Below are 22,102 nucleotides of genomic sequence, written 5' to 3'. Positions count from 1 at the left end.
AAAATAACTGTAACATTAAAATCCATGGACAGGAGGCTGTAAACTTCTATAAATGCACATTAATGAGTAGTAAAATTCTAATTACTACAAGAAAGTGCACAAAGAGCACAAGAATGGAGCACTCCTGTGAGGGCATTCCCTGAGGTGAACTCCACACAGTGCCCTGCAGAGCCCTTCTCCTGGGACAGAAGAGGAAGGGTGAAAAGATGGGGGGGTGGAATTTGGCCTGGTTTGATATGTTAATGGCCACCTGACTTTGCAAATCCCCAAAGCATCACTTGTTATGACTCTGGATGCTATTTCCTGCTAGCATTTGGAAGCATGCAGGCTAATTAAACGGTGGCACTGGGGAATCTGTAAGCAAATGCTTGATATCTCTGCTGCTGAATCTCTGCCTGAACAGCAGACAGCTCCATGTCAACTTAATATCTCTGTATTAATAAAACTAACTTTACCCAGGGGACAGAAAAATCTTCACCGTTCAAATACACAAGTGTCCTGCTTAGGAAAGGACAAGGGGGAAACAATTTTCTCTGTCACCATGGAAACTTAAATAAAGGACCCGTGATTACAATCTAATTTCTGGAAAGATAATGAATACATCTTGAGAACTGCAGATGTTGTGTAGCATATACATAATTCTAGCAACTTCGACTCAATTACTTCTATGCAGCATCTGTTTTACAAACAAGCTTCCCCCCACTCATAAGAAGGCATGTGGGATTTTTTTTTTTTCCCCCAGAGAAAGTGGAGAAGGAAGGAGGGTGACCTCTTTTTCTGGCAAAGTATTTCAGACTACCACTATTTATTCAGAAATTTCTAACATGCAGTTAGTTACAAAGTTAGCTTACAGGCATCCAAATACAGTAAGCTAAAATGCATGAAATAAATAATTCAAGAACTCTCTGCTGTATTGCCAAGTACAAAGAATAACTTACCATTTGTTCAAAGCTTATCTAAGGAAAAAAAACCAAAACAACAAAACAAAATACATAGTGCAGGTGTAAATAAATAAAATAAATATAGATGTACTGCATGCATCCTGTGTGCCTGTGTGTTAAAAGAAAACAAAAACAACCAACAGTCATTTTGGCTGAACAATAAAAAGGTCACAAATGCCGAATTTCTGCTCTCCTACACATTTAATACTGCCCTTGTGTGCCCACTTTCTTCCAGATTTTGATTCTGCTTTACAGAAATCACTCGGAGTTTCAATGGGAGCATCACCAAGCCCTGAAGGAAGCAGGAGTATGATACAAAAAAAAAAAAAAAAAAAAAGTATTTGATCATATAACCAAAGACAACATCAGTACATCAATGAATAATGCATATACTCTGCAGATCCCAAGTGTGCCCTGTGCTGTGTTCCTTGGTATTACAGAAGGGGACACAGAGGCCTGGTCTTAAAATTTTCATGAACAGGGTGACATAGAGAATCGATCTGCATCTGCTCCTAACTCAGCAAAACCCAGAACTGCACACAGAAAGAAAGGAGTTTTTTCTTTTGGAAAGCTGAAAAGACCCAGTGCAGCAGTGGCTGTGTTAAAGCTTCTCAGAAAAAAAAATAAAAAAAGAGGAATGTTTTGTAAAGGGAACATTTAGCAACACACAAGGAGTTGCTCCTACCAATCTCTATGCAGCTGTGGCCCTGATTTTCAGTGTCCATTCTGGAGTCATCTTGCTCTTGGCTGTCAACTTTTTGAACTGGGAGTTCAAACACAAGGACAAAGTAAAGCAACTACCTGATTTCTGGGTTTCACAAGGGAGGAAAGTACCCCATGCCTTCTTTATGCTCAAAAGTATTTAGAGACACAATCCCATCATCAAAAAACCTTTTTTTTATAAGAAAAAAACAAAATCTAAACCATCCACCCAGACCACAAATGCACTCAACATGGATGCAGAATGCACTGTGATACAGTAAACCCATATTTCTACACCTGCCATTATGGACATAGAGTCTGTGCATATAATTGTGAGTGAATACTTACACCATTTACTAACAAAGAGAAGTCAGCTTTCACCTGGGCTTTCTCCTTGCACCCAGGCCCATGTGGTTTTACCCTTTTCTGGCAGGTACACCTATCAGGGAGCCATTTAGTGCTCAGTGGTACACAAAAGGTCCCCCCCTCTTTGCTAAGTGAGAAGTGACAGCATCCTGCTTTTGCAACACATCAATCTCTACCTCTTCACCTCTCCTCACTCCATGGCCAAACCAGCTGTGAGTCTGCTGAGGTGAATATAGTTGGGTGCTTGCATGGGATGCAGGCAGAGAGAATCACAACTTGGCAGCTTTCATTCTGGGGATGTTTCCAAGAAAAAGAAAACAAAATCAAACAAGAAAAGCCAGAAAGTAGTGAGAAGTAGGTCATTATTTGGCTCTGACCACCAAGCACCTCCGTAGCTGAACAATAAAGCAGTCAGAGCAATAAAGTCCAATTCTGCACACTGCTGTTCAAAGAAATAGAGAACTGCCCACAGCAAACAGCATGAAAATCAACATCTTTTCTTTGCTGCTTTATTCTTACTCCCAAATTTAGATTTTGAAAGTAGGAACATGGGAATCAGCTTCAAACTGACTCTTACTTTGCTGCCTAAGGTTCTTCCATAGCTAAAAGAAATGGCAGCCAAGAAGCAGAAGCACAATCATCTCTGCTTTTCCCAATCACCTACTTTACATTCTACATGTGGAGTAAGCATGAGTCAGGCTTCATTTATGCTACTGGGTTTTATTAGCACAGGCCCAAGATTGTCAGAGCATTGGAAGAAAAAGAGATTACACACTGCAGGAGACCCTGCTAAGCCTGGAAAACCCCTGGTGTGGATGCAGTTACATCCATGAGTCAGCCTACACCCCTTTGCCAGCCCAGGTTAAGTTGCTTTGAAGAAAACATCAGCTGTAAACAAAAGCACCTTCTGTCAGCAGACGCTGTGTCTGCACTGGGGACACTGCAGGGTACAGCTGTAGCTGTGTATGTGCTGCTGTGTGGGGCTGGATGAGCTCAGAAATTAAACAAACTGCTGGGTTTTCTGCCAGAGAGTTACAAAACATTGTCCTTTCCTTCCACCAAATAACTTTCACTTTGTAAATATTGCTCCATGGAAAAAGACCTCGGAGTCCTGGTGGACAGTAAATTCTCCATGGGTCAGCAATGTTCCCTTGTGGCCAAGAGGGCCAATGGTATCCTAAGCTGCATCAGGAAAAGTGTGTCCAGCAGAACTAGGGGGATTCTGCTCCCCTTCTACTCTGCCCTGGTGAAAAGACAACTGTAACACTGGATCTAGTTTTGGGCTCCCCAGCTCAAGAGAGATAGGGATGAGGACAAGGCCAATCTCTTTTCAGTGGTGCCCAGGACAAGGAATAATGAGTTTAAGCTAGAACATAAGTTCGACCTCAACATGAGGAGAAATTTCTTTACTGTGAGAGGGACAGAGCCCTGGCACAAGCTGCCCAGAGAGGTAGTGGAAGATCTTCTCTGGAGATTTTCAAAGCCCACCTGGATGTGTTCCTGTGTGATCCTGCTTTGGCAAGGGGATTGTACTAGATGATCTCTGGAGGTCCCTTCCAACCCCTAGCATTCTATGATTCTATGATAATCTTTATGGTGGTTTTCACACCACAATCGGGTTGTATCCCTTCAAGTTTCCCACCAATTGCCTCTTCTACTTGTTTGCTTGGCTTGGAGACACACTTTTCCTGCTGATGCAAGGGAGTCACTTTGTGAGGTCTCTCCATCACATTTAAGGAAGTTTCTCTGAACTGTCACTAACTTCTACCAGAAAATGCCCTTCCACTTAGCAGAAATAAAACTGCCCAAGGACACACCCAGACGAGCCAGGACGTTGACTCTTGCTTCTCTTTAAAGCACATCACACTCACAACCTGCTAAACCCATGTGGATTACCTACCATTCATAGCACCCAAGGCTGTCACCATTAGCTTCACACCCACAAGTCTTTGTTTGCTGATTAACAGGGTGGAAATCAACTCCCTCGCAAAGATACTTGTTTGGGGTTGCTACGGATAACAACTGCATTGCAACAAGGCAGATATTTATTTTCCCACTGATTTTTCTAATTGAAACTTTGTTTGCTACCAGAGGGTTGATTCACCACAGCCCCCCCTTTACCACCACTGTAGCACAACCGTTTCCATGACACCCCTGGAAAAATCACAGGCTTCAGCACAGCAGAAGCAACAACATGTGTCCAGGACCAAAGCTGTCACCCAAAAGGGACAATCCTGTTCTCCTTCTTTTTCCATCTTCCTCTTATTTTTGCTTCAGCAACTATGTGGCCAACTCACCTGATTCAAAAAGGGGTCAGGTGAAGATGAAGTGATGAGCTTGTTGGGTTCACCACACAGTAACATGCTGGTGAGGCCAGACATGGAAAGCAGCACAACTCTGTGGTCAGGGAAGGACAACAAATCTCAGCTGCAATTGTGCAGCTGAGGCTGCACAACCAGGGGAGGTTTAGGTTGACATAAGAAAGAATTTCTTTACTGAGAGGGTGATCAAGCATTGGAATGGGCTGCCCCGGGAAGGGGTGGATTCTCCATCCCTGGAGATATTTAAAAAGAGCCTGGATGTGGCACTCAGTGCCATGGGCTCAGAACTGCAGTGGGAATGGATCAAGGGTTGGACTTGATGATCTCTGAGGTCCCTTCCAACCCAGCCAGTTCTATGATTCTATGATTCTATGATTCTATGATTCTATGATTCTATGATTCTATGATTCTATGATCAGCTACTGACAGCTGCAAAACTGCACTCTCAGGCCCAATGGTTTTATAGCTGCATTATTTATGGCAGTAAGTCCAGATCCCAGAACTGACCCTGTGACACTCAGCGCTCTCATTAATCCAAATTCAGGGCTTTCCCTCCAGCACCACCACTCTCACACTATTTGCTGGAAAATACTCCCACACAGATTATGCTGATATGTATAGACCATATGGGCTTGAATATTACTCAGCCTGAGGAGAGAAATGTCTCCAAGTGCCCAGCTTGTGTGGGCAAGCACTTATGCCCAGTGCAATGAGTCCTTCAGGGATGCTGCATCTCACATGGTTACTGAGCTCTCTCGACAGGCAATGCCCTGCCTGAACATCAGGGAACTTTTAGGAAGGGTGATCAAGCCATGAGAGCATCAGCAATTTTCATGGTCATTAGAAGGAATTATCTACAGATTTTGCTATCGACTGGTTTAAGGTTCAACCAAAGTCATTCGGGTTGGCCTGCAAATAGGTATTTCTGAAGCCTTCCTTCAGATGGAGGAGACCACATGAGAATCACACAAACAGCACCTGCAGAGGTACAGTCCAACCACACCTTCCTCATAACTCACAGCTCAACAATGCCATTCACTGTCTATAAAACTGCACATTTTTCCCTCTACAACTGTAACCTTCCCCTTTTCTTTCATTACAGTCTTTCCCCTTAGTTACTACAATTGTTTCAGGAGTCTATGAGGGCACACAAAACCATGGCTGCTACCAACAGGTAATTACAACAGCCAAAAATTAATTGGGCACAAGGAAGTCATATCCTTGTGAGATGAGGATCAACACCAGCTCACTTTTGGGCAGCATGATCTCATCTCATGTAAATTTACAGTAGTGGGGTTTGTGCTGTTATGCTGGGAGGCTGGAAGGAGAGATAGACTATCCGTGCTTCCAGAGGTCCTAATGGATATTCCCTTCTTCAACTATTTCCCTGGCACCATGGGTCTGAGTAAGTAGCCTTCTACAAAGCTACCAACAACTGCAACTTAAAAACAGGCAAAAAAACCCCAAAAAACCCAAGCAACAACAAAAAACCCACACACAAGGAAAAAAACCAAAACCCAACAAACAAGACAAAAAGTACTACCGCTTGCATCAGCACAGAGAAATACTATGTTCCAGCTCTGCACAGGGCTGCTAGTACACCTGCACGTAACCTGCATCACAACACAAGGAGATCCTTCACACCTGCCTTGCCTGTAGTAGGAGATGGAGGGTGAGGAAGCAGGGTTTCTAGGAGAGAGGCAGCACTTCCCAGATGCTGCCAAGATGCTGTTTATTGGTAAATGAAGCCTCTTGAGTCCTAAACAACCTTCCCAGAGGAAGACAGAGTCGCAACTGCCATATGGGGAGTGGGAAGAGGATGCCACTTAGCAAAAGTGGATGAGAAAATACATGCAGAAACACACACGCTCACACACACAATTTGTTCTGTAACTGCACTGAATGACAAAATCCATTTCTTCCTCTCGATTACATCCTTCTCCACACAGCTTATGCAACCTTCCAGACAACAAGAGCAGATGACTAGTACTCCTGAACAGAGCATCCTTACTCATGCACCCTAGGGAGCTAGGAAGCTCTGCCCTCCAGGCAAGGAACTTGGTAAAAACCCAAACTACTGATCTGCTGTGGGTTTACAGAGACACTGTGTCTAAAAATCACCAACTGAAGATGAACAGCAATGTTGACAGGCCCGAAACAGAGCCTGCAGTAGCACCTTTGACAAGCTGTGTTTTGAACCACTCTTTTGCTCCATTCCCCTAGCTGTAAAGCTGAGGTGCCAAAGTACACCCTCCCTTCAGGGCTACTGTGTACTCCCACTTACTTTTGGCATAATGGATTAGGATCTCTCACAATCCTCAAACTTTGAAAAGACAGAACTGCAGAGGAGCACTTTTGATGTAAAAGGGAACACGGTGCTGCCTTCACAAGGACAAAAGTCTATGCACAAACAGTTTGAGTGGCTCTGAATTTCCCAGAGAGAAAGCATTTGGTGCAAACTCATATCTCCACTCCATTTCAGAAAGCTGTGGACTCGTCCCACACTCTTCAGAGACCACTTGCACATCCCCAGTCATGTTTGTGCTTTCTCCCACTTGAGCAGCCCAGAGGATTTCCTGAGAAGTGCTTTTGACCACTGTCTCTCTTTGCTTTCCTTCACTCAGTCCTAGTGGTACCATTGATTCAGTGTAGCCTCTTTAAATGCCCTTTGAGTATAGAGACTGACTTTTATAGGGCTACATTCTGGCTCAGGCAGTGGCTGGCTCCAGAGCCAGACAGGTGATAAAATTTATCACCTTAGGATCTTTATATGGAAACTGGCCATTGATCAATTTTATTCTTAGGTTCAAGCAGAAGTTTCATTTATCATGAAACCAACATCATTATTTTTTTCAAATGGGTATATTTTGCTGGATGGGTTAATTGTGATGAAAACTCATTTCTTGCCTAGGAATTCCTGGCCATATTCAGAGTCATTTTACTGAGGTCAGGGGTGCTGATATACAGCAGAAAGAATAATTTCCTCTACTACAGCAATTACTGGCAAAAATCAATGACCCCTGTGTTAAGCTGGGGGCCAAGGGAGGTAAATGTAATTGTGCTTTCTAGTTTTAAAAATTCCCAGAGCCTCAGAGGTATGCCTCCCCTTACACATGTATTGAGGATAACTATCGAGCCATCTCGACAAGATTCCTATTAGGATGTCAAACTTCCTAGTATCCCAAGGTCAAAAGATTTTTTTTTTTAGTGCTACTGAAATGCAATCTTTAGGTAGGACTGAGATTATCTAATTGATGGGGGAAAAAAAATCTCCAAAGGCTTCATGCAGTTTAAGTGTAGTGCTCACCTATAAATTACAGTAGTGTTATCAACACAATGTCAGACAGCACAGGAGACTCTTCAATCACAGAACTTGTGGTGCAAAAATAGTTCAGCTCTTATTCAGAACACTGGGCTCTGCTGGTGTGCCTGTCCCCAGTGTCTTTTCAGAGGAGTGTCTGCTGAAACTGCTATTTAATGGTCACTTTGACTTTTTGTTCAAAAAGGACATGGGCCCTGAAGAAGAACTGGGGTAAAGCCATTGTGTCCATGCCACAATTATTGCTGCTCTTCATCTTTTTCATTATGGCTTTTTCTGTCTATAGATTCAGACTGGGAAGCAGATGGACTAGCCAGCTCTACCCCTCTCTGCTTGCAGAGCACTACTTTTAGAAGTGGCTTATTGCTCCACTGCTTTTTTTCAATTCTTAAGCCAAATGTGCAACGATGGATTTGGCAGCCATACTCTCACCATCCACCCCCAGTCAGCTGATCAGTCACTATCTCAGCTGTGGGGGGGGATGCAAAGGCTGCTCCTTCCTCATTCTGCAGTTGGAGACTGTTCCCTACCAGAAACACTGAGGTTGGACCATGAAGAAGGGTCTCAGGGAAGCTTTGCAATCGAGTTCATCTGTATTTGCAAAATTTACAACTACAGTGTGAATGGTGGCAGGGATCTGCATGCATGGGTCTGCCATCATTAACCTCTTAAACCAAACACCCAGCTTTGCAATCCTTCCTGCTGAGCTCCCTCCTCATTCTAACATCGTGAATGAAAATCATCCAAAGCAAAAAAACTTTTCCCTGCATTTGTTTGAAACCTTGAAACAACATTACTAGCATCACTGAAGTACAGACAGGGGCTCAGCTGCATCCTGATGCATGGACCTAACACACGTTTGACTTTAGAAGCCAAAAATTTCATTGCTCACAAACTATTAGATCTCTAAGCCCAAGATGTGTTTTCAGTAAGGTCTGTGTTGCTTTGCGGCCTCAGAAAAGAAACTTTGGGAGCTAAGGAACATTTCTGAGGAAGGAAAAATGTCATAAAAAATGTATTTGATAAAAAGAAGGAAGGGTTATGATGTTTTTTAACTGCAACTTTATTTTATCTCAGAAAAATGCCCTAAATCTAAGAGAGGGGAACAACTACTGGATTTTGGTTTGCATCTTTTTCAAAATAAAATTATTCTCATCTAGGTTTGGTGGGGTTTCCCCCTCCTTAAACCAAATTAGCTATATATTGGAATGACCTTGTAACAGGTTTTTGTAGTTCTTTAATCACCAGTGACTGCTAAATGAAGCATATCTATTTTCTCTGTTACATTACTATTGGCAACCAGGTCTTCAGTAAGTGCCCAGAAATATTTCCATGGCAACAAAAAGCATTCAGCATTGCTACTGTTTTGTGCCAATTTAGCTTTAAAATATTCTTTTGTGGAAAGGAATATGGTACATTAAGTGAAATAAAGTCAAGATGCAATGTTCTGAAAAGAATATAAGGGTAAACAGGAAATATGTATTTTGCAAAACTGGGGGAAAAAATGTCAAATGGAAGGAAAAATGTTCAAAGCTAATATTGATGCTACTGAATGCCTTTGCTGACTGTCAGCAAGCCCATATGCTTGCTTACATTGTCACTTAGGGTTAGGTAACAAAGCTCACAGAAATAAAGATACCTCAAACATCTTCTCTCGATCATTTTAATGGATCACTAAAACTTTAAGTTGCCAGGGTATTACAATTTCTCTGCATGTCTAGCTTACCACCAGAAGAGCTCATACTCCTGGTGTTAGAGAATGAATCTAAGGAAAAAAAAGAAAATAAAGAGTTGAAAAATGAAATACAAAGAGCATATGTGTGCTTTGGAAGTAAAGGGTCACTTAGAAGAGCAAAACCAGTTCTTCCACGTCAAAGATCTTGCAGAAGATATTTTCAAATCACACTTCAGCACTTTCTTTGTTGTTATACAACTTACATAGTTTGGAGAAAAAAAGGTATCAGCTCCCAGCTCTCCAACTCCCAAACAGCCAACATCATGACTGTAATGTCTTGAGACCATCAGATGGACATTTGGGCAGTGGATTGCAGAGATAAGAAGATAAAAGACAATTTGAGAGCATTGGGAGTCACATTCCCTCTGGTATAAAAAGCAACCCAATGCCCTCTGAAGTGGAAGTAGAGAGCTCTAGGCAGCTGCAATGTAGGTGCTGGGGAGCTCTGTAAGGCCAGCTGGACAGTCCCCAATGGGTCCAGGCAGCTGACTGAGAAGGCAAGCAAACAAATATTGAAAAAGTGCAACAGCAACTTGATCAGTACCTGCTGCCAACTGGGACAGAGCTTCAGAGGGACCCTCTCCTTTAGCTGCAGTGATGGGTTACTTTACTGTCTCTTACCAGGAAAATTCATCTGATCTATCACATGCTTCTAAGGATGCCTCCTTTCAGATATCCCTGCAGACAGGACTGCAGGTAAAAAACTGCTCATTCCTGGACCCTGTTTCCCAGAGAGCTCACCACCTCTTCTCCCATCTACTGTGAGCCAGGGTGTAGTCCAGAGACAGGACAAAGACCTGGAGGCCACCATCAGAATTCAGCTCATGGTTCCTCCCCAGCATCCTCTGAGGAGCCCCAGGATTGGCCATGAATCACTGTACCAACCCCTTTTGGGCATGCAGGACACAAGGCTGCACCCTGGGTAGCAATTGTTCAGAAGGACCCATGGTCCCAGCACTCCCTGGAAGGACAGAGGATGCCATGCTCAGTGGTGTCTGTGCACACACTGGACACATAATCCAAGCACACACAGCAAATCCAGCCCTGCAGCATTGACTTGGTGCCTATGAACAAACCCTGTGGGCAGGGTACCACAGAGCAATGTACAAGGGTGCCAGAAAGTAGAGGATCTCTACAGGTTAGAGGTTGGGCTCCAAGAAGACACAGCTCTAGGGTGCTTAACCTGAGAACTGGCAATCATTCACCTGGAACATGAAAAAAGCAGTCCCAGTTTGGGAATCAGAACAGATAGACCCAAAGCTTATTTATTTTAATTATTTACTTGTTGGCCGTAACAGTGTAAGGAATAGTGAGAAAGAAAAGAGCTAATTTTAACATTCATTAAAGAACACCATCAAGTTTATACCCTCTCAGTCTGATATTCCTATTAAATGCCAAAAAAAGAGAGTATAATCTTCCACAATCTGCACAGAAAAGGCAAAACATGTAAGACAAGAAGCCAAGAGCAATGAAAAGCTCTTGGTCATTGCAAAACAAACATTCTCAAGAGCATCTACTATCTGAGTTCAAAAAAATTAATTTAGATATTTGAAGCCAACTTCTGAGACCCTCAGTGAGTCTCAAGTTCATTACCAGCTCCTTCTTGTAGACCTGCTCCCTCTCCTTTCCTCCCTTATCCCATATATTCATGAAGAGTGGCTTTGATCCACTAAGACCCCAGGATGTTGTCAGCAGGACTGCAGCTTTCCTGCTTGGGGTTGTTTCTTATAGCTTCATCAGTCCTCTGGGACCCATTTAATTTCCAGCTGCATTCGCAGTGATATTTCATGAGTAGAACTCATGTGGCTGAAATTCAGCCCTGAACCCAATCGACTAAAAAGCTGCTCGTGTCATTTAATGATCCAAACTCAGAGTTAGGCCTATTTAAAACTGCAAATACCAAATTCAGTTCTTCTTCCCATAATCTCCTGCCTGCTGTCCTCTTCAGCCTTATTTTGAAAAGCCTGTGGGGGTGGTGGGAGGGGAGGATTTGGGAGCCTTTCATCCATAAAATCATGAGATATGGCTGGCTTTTTAGTACAGCATTTCACAGCACATGGCACAGTAACATCTTGAGATTCCTGGCACAAAGAAACAAGGTTTGGGATTATATATATATATATCTTTAATAGCAATGACGCAAAGGCAGATGGTTCTCAAAGCAAAGGCTTAAGGCTAAACTTTCCCTTTGAAGGGTCCTGCTACCAGAAACAAAACATGAGGGGAAGAAAATACTCCTTGCAACAGGGCCCAATTGCCTTCTAATACACAGCACTTTACCCTGGAGATGTCCACTTATTTCAATGAGATTAGTCTCACAAAGGAGAATTGGAAACAGGCAAGGTTAGACTTTTCTTTGGGATTTGGGGAGTTTTATTTCAGCTATGGGAAACAGAGACAGCAGAGAACATAATAAGCAGATTAGCAATGAAATCAAATGAATACTAGAAAAGAGAGGTCTGAATAATACAGTTAGGATGAATGCTAGCTGCTTACCTGCAAAACTTCCCTTGCCATTGTTATTTCCTAAGGAGCCACCCAAGCTGAGGTTGCACTTGTGACCTCCCATCCTCACGGAGGGTTCACCTTCTTCCTCAGCAATGGGAGGAAGCTGATCAAGTGGCTGGAGATCTTCCTTTGTCCAGTAGAATCCATTGGCTGTCAAGGACCTGGTGCTTTCAGCACACTGTTCTGGTAAGCTGGTGGTATTTTTAAGCAGTTTTTGCCCCTGCAGACCCATTTCAGATCCAGGAGGGATGTCTTCTGAAGCAAGATCAGAAGTGACAATGTGACCATCTTCTCTAGGATAGAAGTACTCTTCATCACAGAGGTCCAAGTGTTGTTCGTCATCTGCTTCCTCAGAATAGTCCTCATAAATTCCTCCACTATTCTCCAAGTCCCTCTTCCTCTCTTTTTCTGACTTACGACCCATGCCACTCAAGTTCAGCAGTGAAGCAGATATAGAGCCCCCAGCTTGTTGGATAGCTTCGTATATCTGAGACATCCAAGATGACAGTGGCTGAAGGAAATTCTGAGCAGACTCGGAAGCCATGTTTAACACCATGCCAGTATCTGGTGATCAGTTGTTCAGCTTCCCCAGCATGTCACTTATAATTCAGGGAGCTACAGAATAAGCACCAGAAGAGATTACTGTAAATTGCTTGTCCATCAACAACTGTCGACACACTATCTATGTAAGATGCTTAGAACTTAGAGGAGAAATGGAAAAAACACTTCTAGTTATTAAGAATACTATTAGAAATCCCAAAATGATGGACAAACTACACATATTCCTGCAGAGATCTGGAAAACTTTAATCCAATTGCTGAAACTCATAAAAATAAAAACACAGAAGTACCTTTTCTGAAGTGTGCACATTCTGGTGACAGCTGTGAAGAGACCTGCTAAAAAAAATACAAAACAACCTGCAGTCAAAAATCACAATCTTCTGGACTTGACTTCTACCATATCCTCAACATCGGGAAGTCCAGGTGGGAAAACTGAAAGGAGAACAATTTGGGGAGAATTCTGTTTTGATTGATTGAAGTGATAGGCCCAAAGCATGCAGAACCAGCCCAACTATCTCAAATGCTTTGCTCCAGAGAGACTCTGGAAGAAGCCCTCTTTGCCTACAGAGTTAGAGGACCCAAAGTTGTTTTGGCCTTCACAGAAATAACATTAAAAAAAAAAAAAAAAGAAGAAACACAGGGAGTAGAATATTATAGGTATTAAATTACTGGGAACAGAAGTCAACAAAAGCATGGGTGTCATGTTCAAGGCTAGGCTGGATGGAGCTTTGAGCAACTTCCACCTGGTCTAGTGGGAGATGCTCCTGCCCATGGCAGAGGAGTTGGAACTAGATGATCTTAAAGTCTCTTCCATCCCAAATCATTCCATGATTCCATGTTGATATGATATGTTTTCTCAAAACTCATCTAAACCCTAAATAAAAACATAACTTGCAGAAAGTTAAGGTGTCTTTTTGCCTGATACACATCTGCCCACATTATTACAAGACAGATATTCTTTTAGGAATAAGAAAAATAGAAACCTACAAATAGGATGATGGATTCAGGAAGAAATAATTAAACAGTTGCAGATTTAAGGCTAAAATGCAGCTAAATAGAAGCAAAAGGAAGGTTCAAAAATTAATACTAGAGTCTTGTTGAATTTAGAGGTCTGGGAGCAATCAAATTGTGAAACAGTAAATACAGTAAAAACAGCAATAAAATAAGATCAACATGTGTATTGCAATGTGCACTACCTTGTGAAATAGTCTCCAGATAAAAGTAGTGGGAAATCCAGTGTTTCAAATTTTTTAATGGAGGAGGGACTAGGGTGATCCCACATTGTCTGGGGAACAGCTTTTTTTACAGATGAGATCAGTGACTTTAAAGGTCTCTTCTTTTTGAACCACCCGTGCCAAATAATTTTGTTCAGTGATGCTGACTTGCTGCTGCAGACACTTCCAACAAGTTTATTATCAGCTTCAGTATCTACTAAGAATTACAGCCCTAACAAGGCCAGTAAATGAATGTAGACTACTAAAGGCATTTTAAAAGCTGATGGCTTTTACACACTCTTCAGTCTCAGGGCATTTACTCTTTCCAGTATCCACCTGTCAGCTGCTGACCTCTGGCTCAGCCCCTGGGACCCAGGTAATGTGCCCTGCCATGCATTAGGGTTTTGGCAAGGCACAGACAATGCCATGGCATAACCTGCCAGGTGAGCTGTTCCCTTCCTCCACCCTCCTTTTTCCAGCTCTACCCCTGCCAAAGCCTCTCTGCTTTGTGAAAGTTATTTTCTACCAGGGCTAACGTGTTCACACACTCCAAACACCACATTTTCAGCATAATGCAGATTTGCTACTGGTAAACCACAGCAACAGAGAAGTCACTAGGAGGAGAGTTTTTGTAACAGTGAGATTCTCTCAAGCATGGAAGGAGATAAATTGGGGTGGGTAAGTACTGTATATGTTCTTAACCTGTTATTTATTGACAGGCAACAGCAAATTAATATTGAATTTCTGATGAAAGGAGTACTTCATAACACTGCCTCCATCTCAGCAGCAAGATATATAACAGCAGTAGCCCTTGGAGGGATGCAGGCATCCAGGAGTGATCAAACCAATGCAGATAAAACATATGGGTGCTAAAGTGAAGCACTAATCTGTTCTAAAAATCAACAGAACATAGACTTGTGATGTTTGCACAGGGAATAGTTAGCTCCTCTTTTTATTAAATTTCAGAGCTAACACCCAACTGGTCCAACAGAACCATCCCACTTCTCCCAGATGCTGTGGCTGACTGCACCATGGCTTGGGTGAACATCATGGTCCTGCAGGAGAGACTGCAGAAGGGAGGTTGGTATCATGGCCATAAAGACAGAGGGAGTTTTCCAAGAAAATATTTTACTTTAGCCATGGAATTAAAACTGATCTACAGTCCCCTGCAGGGCTTGGATGTGCTCACTCAGTCATCCAAAGAGGCAGAAAGGACTTGAACATGCATCTTACATGTACCAAGCAGTGAACCTGATAATTGTCTTGCTCTAAGTAGGGTGGGGGCAAATATGAGGCATACACACACACACAACCACAGTTCTACCTGAGACCTGGAAATATGTCTAGATTAAATCCAGAGAACCCTAATAAATGGTTTCTAAACAATAGATAGGACACCAAAGTGTATTTCACCCCCCAAAATCTGTACTGCTTTGCAGTAACACCTGCAGCAGAACTGTACAACTTGCAACCCAATTGCCTTCATCATCCCTCGATTGCCTCTACAGGCAAAACAGAACTTCCAGGGTGCCCAACTCCGTTTAGCCTTTGTTTGGCTTTTCCCCCCATCCTCTCCCTCTTACCAAAGATTCCACAGTCAGTAATATGCAGAACAACTGGAGTTCAACTGAATTATAAAATGCATATTTTTGGTGTTGGAACAGATGGATAAAATGTGTAACAAGCTGCAGACAAGTTTAGGCGGGTAATGTTTTTACAAACTCAACAGAGGATCAAAGGGAGCTGAGCTCTGTTAATAGGCTTGCTGTTTCCCAGGAGCTCTCTCTCTTAATTAGCAGGCACTGTTCTAACGGGGTGTTTATGATGTATTCCACAACATGGCCTTTTCAACATAAATGGTTTTTACTTTTGAATTCTCTAACAATTTTGACTTGCATTAGAAGAAAAAAAAAAAAAAAGAAAGAAAGAAAATAACTGAGAAGAGCATTTAAATGTGTGGGAAAGAAAAATCCATTTCTTTCTGAAAGCATTTATCAAAAAAGAGAGAGAGAAAAAAACAGTTTAGCAAACTCACTTCAAGTTCCATCTTCTAAAACTAACCACAAGAATTTTCACACTGAATTGCCTGCTTAACTCAAAATTATTTTTTTTTTTCCTCTTGGAAAATCAGGTAGCTAAAAGGATCAATGTTAAGCCTCTCACAGAAACCATCATAACCTCTGCTACAATCTATATTTCCTCGTCTTGATAGGATCATTATTCCTGAGTAGCATTCCCATTGAGAGGTGCAATTACTGTACAGCTAAAAAAAGACAACTATTAGCAGAATTTCAAACACTACCACAATGCAGAGGTTTGTAATATTAGCAAAGTGTCTTTCAGTCTTCTTGATAGGCAGGCTCCTAAAAATTGCCATCAGATGTGCACTTCTTACAATGATTTCCCTTATTCAAGCTTTTGAAAGAGCGTAGGCACAAACTTCCTTTCCTTCAGTCACTTTTTGTGTGGCCCTTTCAAAAGTTTCACAGAATCCCAGAAGGGACCTCTAGAAATCATCTTCCCTGATCCCCCTGCCAGAGCAGGGCTGCCTGGAGCAGCATCCAGGCAGGTTTCAAATGTCTCCAGAGGAGACTCCACAACCTCCCTGGGCACTCCATTTCAGTGCTTGTCACCCTCACCCTAAAGAAGTTTTTCCTCATGTTAAAATGGAACTTCCCATGTTGTGGCTTGTGCCCATTGTCCCTTGTCACAGTATTCCAGATGTGGCCTCACTAGGGCAGGGGCAGGATGACCTCCCTTGACCTAGTGGCCACACTCTTCCTAATGCATCCCAGGATACCCTTGGCATTCTTGGCCATAAGGGCACAATGCTGGCTCACATGTACTGTCTGGTAGACAGTAAATTCCAAAATCCTTCTCCTCATATCTCTCTCAGGATCTTTCCAGAAGGTCAACCCCTAACCTATACTGAGGTGCATGGGGTGATTTCAGCCCTGCTGAAGGACCTTACATTTGCCCTTGTTGAACCTCATGTAGTTTCTCTCTGCCCAACTCTCCAGCCTGTGCAGGTCACACTGGATGGCAGCACAGCCCTCTGGTGTGTCAGCCACTCCTCCCAGCTTTGTGTCATCATCAATCTTGTGTCATCAATCAACCAAGCCCCCACCTTGCAAGGAGGCTTGTGGATGACAGATAGAAAACAGTATCTCAGCATATCATAACTGAACGATTTTCAAGCGAGTGCTTATTTCTGAAACACCAGATGAGGAAGAAATCCACAGCCCCATCTGTCTGCCTGGGAATGTACTGCCCTGGGTAAAGACACAAGATGATGAAATGATCTCCCAACTTCCAAAGTTCAGAAGACAACTTTGTCACATCACTCTTTTAGAAAGATGCACTTCTTTTGCCACTGCCAAGAAAATTGTACCAAGAAGGATTTTCAGCAGTTTGGGCAAGCTGCTGAATCCATCTGTCCACAATTGAAACTCTGAGCACTGTGCTGGGTCACTGGTTCAGACAGTCCCACTACATGTACCCACAGGAATGATTTCTACCTTCCTTGCTTCTCAGAAACGTTCATTAAACGGTTGATTATCATTTACCTTTGTTTCCTGATCTCAAACACAGAGCAACAGCCCCCCATACCCACCAGTACAACACAAATCATATCTATGGACAGGAGCTTACAGAGCTACCATGAAGCCTTGGTCCAAGCTTAGCAAAAAAAAAAAACTAAACCAAGATGTGAACCTAAGCTGATGCCTGGACCATCAAGGGTCAGCACAAAGGCCAAGGTCATTTTCTTGCCCATGAAAAGAGTCCTTAGAGGGGTAAGATGATTTAATAACTCTTTTTAAGCCATGGAAAATTATAATGAGCCCGATCCTTCCTTTAGACTGGAATCCAATTAGCACACATGTAAAATAGCAGAGGGGAGATTAGAAATGTACTCTGCTGAAGGCAGGCAGCAACAGCAGCACTGGGCCAAGAAATCCTCTGTCCTAGTTTTGGGAACAATCTGGACTCTTCGCCGTGGTTGCCAGAATCATGTTTAACAAGATGCTGGTAAAGCCCTTCCATCCTCCCAGTGAAGGATAACCAAACACTGTAAGGATGAAGTTGTCTTTCCAGTCAAAGCTGTCACAGTGCCAAACCCAGCCTGTGCACTTCAAGCTGTGCAGCTGATTGGAGCCTCTTGCAGGAGCATTATGAGGAAAGTTCACAGAGAGGCCCCAAGGTTCACATCAACTGTGAGCATCACTGCTGATCAAGTTTCCCTAAGGTAAAACAAAACAGAAATACAGAACATCTCGGTACCTTTTTGGCCTACGTGCTATTAAAATTCTATTTATGTAGCTGAATGTAGCACACACACACAAAGAAAAAAAAAAATTAAAAGAAGACAGAGGCACTTTCCAAAGGATTACATGCTCTGCCATGACAGTTTTCAGCTGGTGATTCAGGAACTCCAGGGCATTCAAGGAAGGCCTAATGTTTTATCCCAATAAATTACACGCATCTCATTGGAAACTTTCAAGGGTTACAAATCAACAGACAATAAACCTACTGCTGCAATGCACTGGTCCTGCAGGCCCCAAAAGGGTGAAGAGAAAACAAAGATGAGCTCAGACAGCAATGCACCCTGCTGCACCAGGTTTAGCCCACGCAGAGGAAGCCTGCTGATTTATTCCCCACTCCCAAGTCATCTCATGCCTTTGCAGGCTGATCACTACCAGTGATGCTGTGCCAAATTAGTTGTAAAAATTCATACCCAAATGACAGAAGTGGTTTTGATCAGGATATTGAGCCCCATGGTGTCTCCTCCTTTCTTCCCACTCCTTTGTTGCACACTCTCCTTTTGTCAAAAATAATGGCAACAATTACTGATCCTCAAAGTTTCAGTGTGATGGGGACAAGAGGAAAAGAATAGAATAAAAAATGAATTATGCAAATGTGACATTAATCGTTCGTACCTGTAGAGCCTTTTTCAAAAAAAAAAGGTCTCTCCAACATATTGAGTATATAGTGATAAGTTCAGGCAAAAAAAAAAGTGCTCCTCAAAGACCAGCATCTAAATATTGTGCCCAGAAGCTCCAACAGCAACAGAGATGAGGACCTGATGGCAATTTTCTATGCTGGCCACTTTGTGCTTTATTTTTGCATAGACCTCCTGAACTCAGCTGTGTGTTTATTGTAAGTCCAGTTCTGTACAGATAGATACTAGTGCCACAAAATAATAATATAAAACTTGAGGGACTTTTCAAGAGGAAGAAAATTAGAACACTTGACTTTATCATCAAATTTGGTATGGATATACTAGAGAGCCAGAATCTGCCTTGGTACTGATTTTAAGCCCAGGATCACTCCATGGAAGCCAGTCACATCCTCCAAATTAAAATAAGGTCCTCTGCTTTAAAGAGCCATTTGTCTCCATAGGCACAAAACCCTAATAGTTCTGTGCCAAGTGGTAGTACACAAAGAAACAATGAGTAATTACTTATACTTCTCAGACCTAGGGTTACAAAAAGAGCAGAAATTCACAGATCATTGGAGAACTAAGAAAGTGGTGTTGGTAATGGCAACCATGGTCTTTCAAGGTAAAGGAGTGAGAAACATTTGTAATTACTGGATTAGGGGAACAAAAGTAACCAGCAGTCAGAAATTACAGCACATTCTGTAGCTAAACTGCTATGGCTCCTCAGCTTGCATGAACACAGGAGAGCCAAGAGGAAATCACAAGTTTAAAAGGCTGGAGAAACACCAATTTACACCAGCACTTGAACCCACCCACCTATGTTGTCAAGCTGTTGCACAGAGCAGACCCAGTAGACTGAGTCTTCACCCTGCCTGCAAGTCATGCTACCCATCTGCAGCAACTCAACAAGCCAGGGTCAACCAGAGCAATTACTTGCATGGAAATAAGCAGTGGGAGAGCATGTCTGGCTGTTTAACACAATGAAGATATTTTAGAAACATTTTGAGGAGTCACCCACTTACTTGTTACTCCTTCTTCTCCCACACACACTCCATCATTACAGAACCCATGGAAATTGCTGCGTATGGACCACCAGTGCTGCTTGGGAACCACAGCTCTGAGCAGCAAATGCAGTGGATGATTATCCATTCCTGGTCATCCATCTTTGGGTGCACACACAGCTAAGTCCATAGCTCCCATCTCCTTTCACTTCTGCCAAGTCAACCACCAGTCCAGCTGGACATGCTGGGAGGCTGAGGGGTCACTGGGAAAACCAGACCTAGTTTCAAATGATTTTAAAGGATTCAGAGCCATAAATCTGAGCAAGCAGCTGTCCCTACCAACTCAGGAACCCTCAGCTACTCTCATCCTTCATTTAAGTCAGCTTGGTTACATATCAAGTTCTAGTATCTAGGACAGGCACCAGTGGTGACAGTCTCACCGTCCAATGTCCACCCACTCTTACTTGGAGCCTTGAAGTAGCAACTGAGAGAAAAAGTGGTTTAGAAGAGAGGATGCACTTGGGCACTGAGAATCTTCACTTTCAAGAGCTCCCTTCCTTCTTGCCACTGGTTTCTCAAGGAACCCTGGCTGAGCTATGTACTTCAACCAGGTGTTTGAGACTGGATGTGGCACTTAGTGCCAGGACATAGCCAATGTGGTGGTGGTAGGTCATAGGCTGGACATTTGATCTCAGAGGTCTTTTCCAGCCTCAGTGATCCTGTGTGTCGTGAATAACCTCGGGCTCGTTCTCAGTCTGCACCTTGCAGAGGACCAGGGAGCTACTGAGTACTCAGAAAAAAGGTTGCAAAAACCAAACACACTTGTATGTCTTTGGAGGAGGACATTGCTGGGCTTTCCATATCTAACTCACATGTTTCCTTTCTAAACATGAAGCTAAGCCTCTGCTAGCACAGGATGGTCCCCAGCTGGGTACTTGGCTGGGCCTAGGGCTGCCCTGACAAAGCAAGTTCAACATCCAGGCAGCACTGCTAACATTCCTGCCTTTGAAAAGTATTATTGGTGATTAAACTTTTCTTAAAGCCTCAGCTACAGGAGATGAATGTAAGATGATGTAAGAAAAGCCAAAAGATCTCCCCAGTTTGAGAGCTTAGAACGGGGAAGGGCAATCTTAGTGAGTTACACGTTAAAGAACAGCAAAGTCTTCAGAATCAGGATCTCCTTGTACCAAACACAGCTCACCAGAAGAAGTTGAGAAGAAGAAAGGTGAATAATAACCAGTAAGTTAGATGTTACAAACACTCCCATCCTGCTCATTTCTACCCAGGAAAGTCAGATTCCGAATCTGAAGCAAATTCTTCCTTCTCAACACTCCTCTTGGAAGAGCTCCCTCCCCAAGCAACTGCCATGCTAGAAACAGCATTTCCTGGCTTCCCAGCCCAAGCTCAGGCTCCAGGTTTCTACATTCACCATATGACATGCTGTGTTAGCCCAGGGTTTAATCCATTATCTCATGCTGCTGTCCTTTAAAAGCATTAGCATTTCCTACACACATATTCCATATTGGCCTTACAAGTATCAAAACGCTACGTTGAAATTTAAACTAAATATAGAGATGATACTTTTAAATAGCTCTTAGTTCCAACTCACCAAGCTGATTTTGTTTGAACAGAAAAAGCAGGCTCTGACTTTAAGCTTCCATTGTAATTAATGATTACAACACATTCCTCTGCCGTATCAGATTTAGCACCTCGTTAATGTGTGTGGTATTTTGCTTGTACAGCACAGTTGTAGTTAAAGTTGAATTAGTGTTTCCATTATAAACCCATGTTTTCAAAGGTTTATTACTCAGACACATAAGATTTAGTCTGAAATGAAAATTGCCATCTAGTGTGTCAGCTGAGAAGCTGACACAATTTGTGTCCTTCAAAATTTGAAAGGAAAAAAATACAAAGAGCAAGCCACCCTGTTTATTAATAATTCACATTTTAAAAAGCATTGCAAATACATGTTTACATGATAGCCTGTGACAGCTCCATAGAATGTCAACGCCCACATGCTCCTGGGAGAAGTGTCTTCTCAAAAACCGAAATAAAAGCCACATTTTTACACCACTTGAAAGGAAGTGAAGAGAAGGGAAGAAAAAATTAAAAATAATATCAACAAAGGAAACTTACTGGGAAAAAAAAACAACAACAAAAAAACCCACAGGCTTTGTTTAGAAACATTAAAGTTAGAACTTTCAGTGAGGGATGGGGATGGGAATAACTTCAATTACTTTTAACTTTTTGCTGCCTGTTCCTGGCTCACAGATGTGGTTGAAGCCACAAGTCCCACTGACTTCCTTTCACATGTGGCATCCAAGCCTGCAACTGTCCACAAATCCTGGGCCCTTAAGGTGTGACCAGACCATGCCCTTTGCAAGAGCCCTGCTGCACTCTGTGCTGCTGCACCTTGTACTTGCTGTACAATGCAAAATGTACATCAAAAAACCCTCCAGCAGCTCCAGGCTTTGCAATTGTGCCCCTCCACAATTA

At 42.7% G+C, this 22,102-nt stretch overlaps 1 protein-coding gene across 4 annotated transcripts in view; it reads right to left on the bottom strand.

The window, feature by feature from the left end:
* The window catches only part of SYT16 (synaptotagmin 16), a 64,174-nt gene that overhangs the window by 26,878 nt on the left and 15,194 nt on the right, over positions 1 to 22,102 (bottom strand). For 3 of the 4 annotated variants that reach the window (XM_071745315.1, XM_071745313.1, XM_071745314.1), the window contains 2 exons: positions 12,743 to 12,788; positions 11,881 to 12,507 (listed from right to left, as the gene is read on the bottom strand). In XM_071745315.1, the coding sequence (XP_071601416.1) occupies positions 11,881 to 12,448 (568 nt within the window). In that variant the 5' untranslated portion in view covers positions 12,449 to 12,507; positions 12,743 to 12,788. The remainder of the gene's footprint in view (positions 1 to 11,880; positions 12,508 to 12,742; positions 12,789 to 22,102) is intronic. The other variant, XM_071745316.1, reaches the window with a different exon arrangement.

The sequence above is a fragment of the Heliangelus exortis genome, chromosome 5, assembly GCF_036169615.1.
Source record: "Heliangelus exortis chromosome 5, bHelExo1.hap1, whole genome shotgun sequence".
Classification (NCBI taxonomy): domain Eukaryota; kingdom Metazoa; phylum Chordata; class Aves; order Apodiformes; family Trochilidae; genus Heliangelus; species Heliangelus exortis.
The sequence above is the reverse complement of the archived record's forward strand: the minus strand, read 5'-3'. Positions and strand labels throughout refer to the sequence as shown.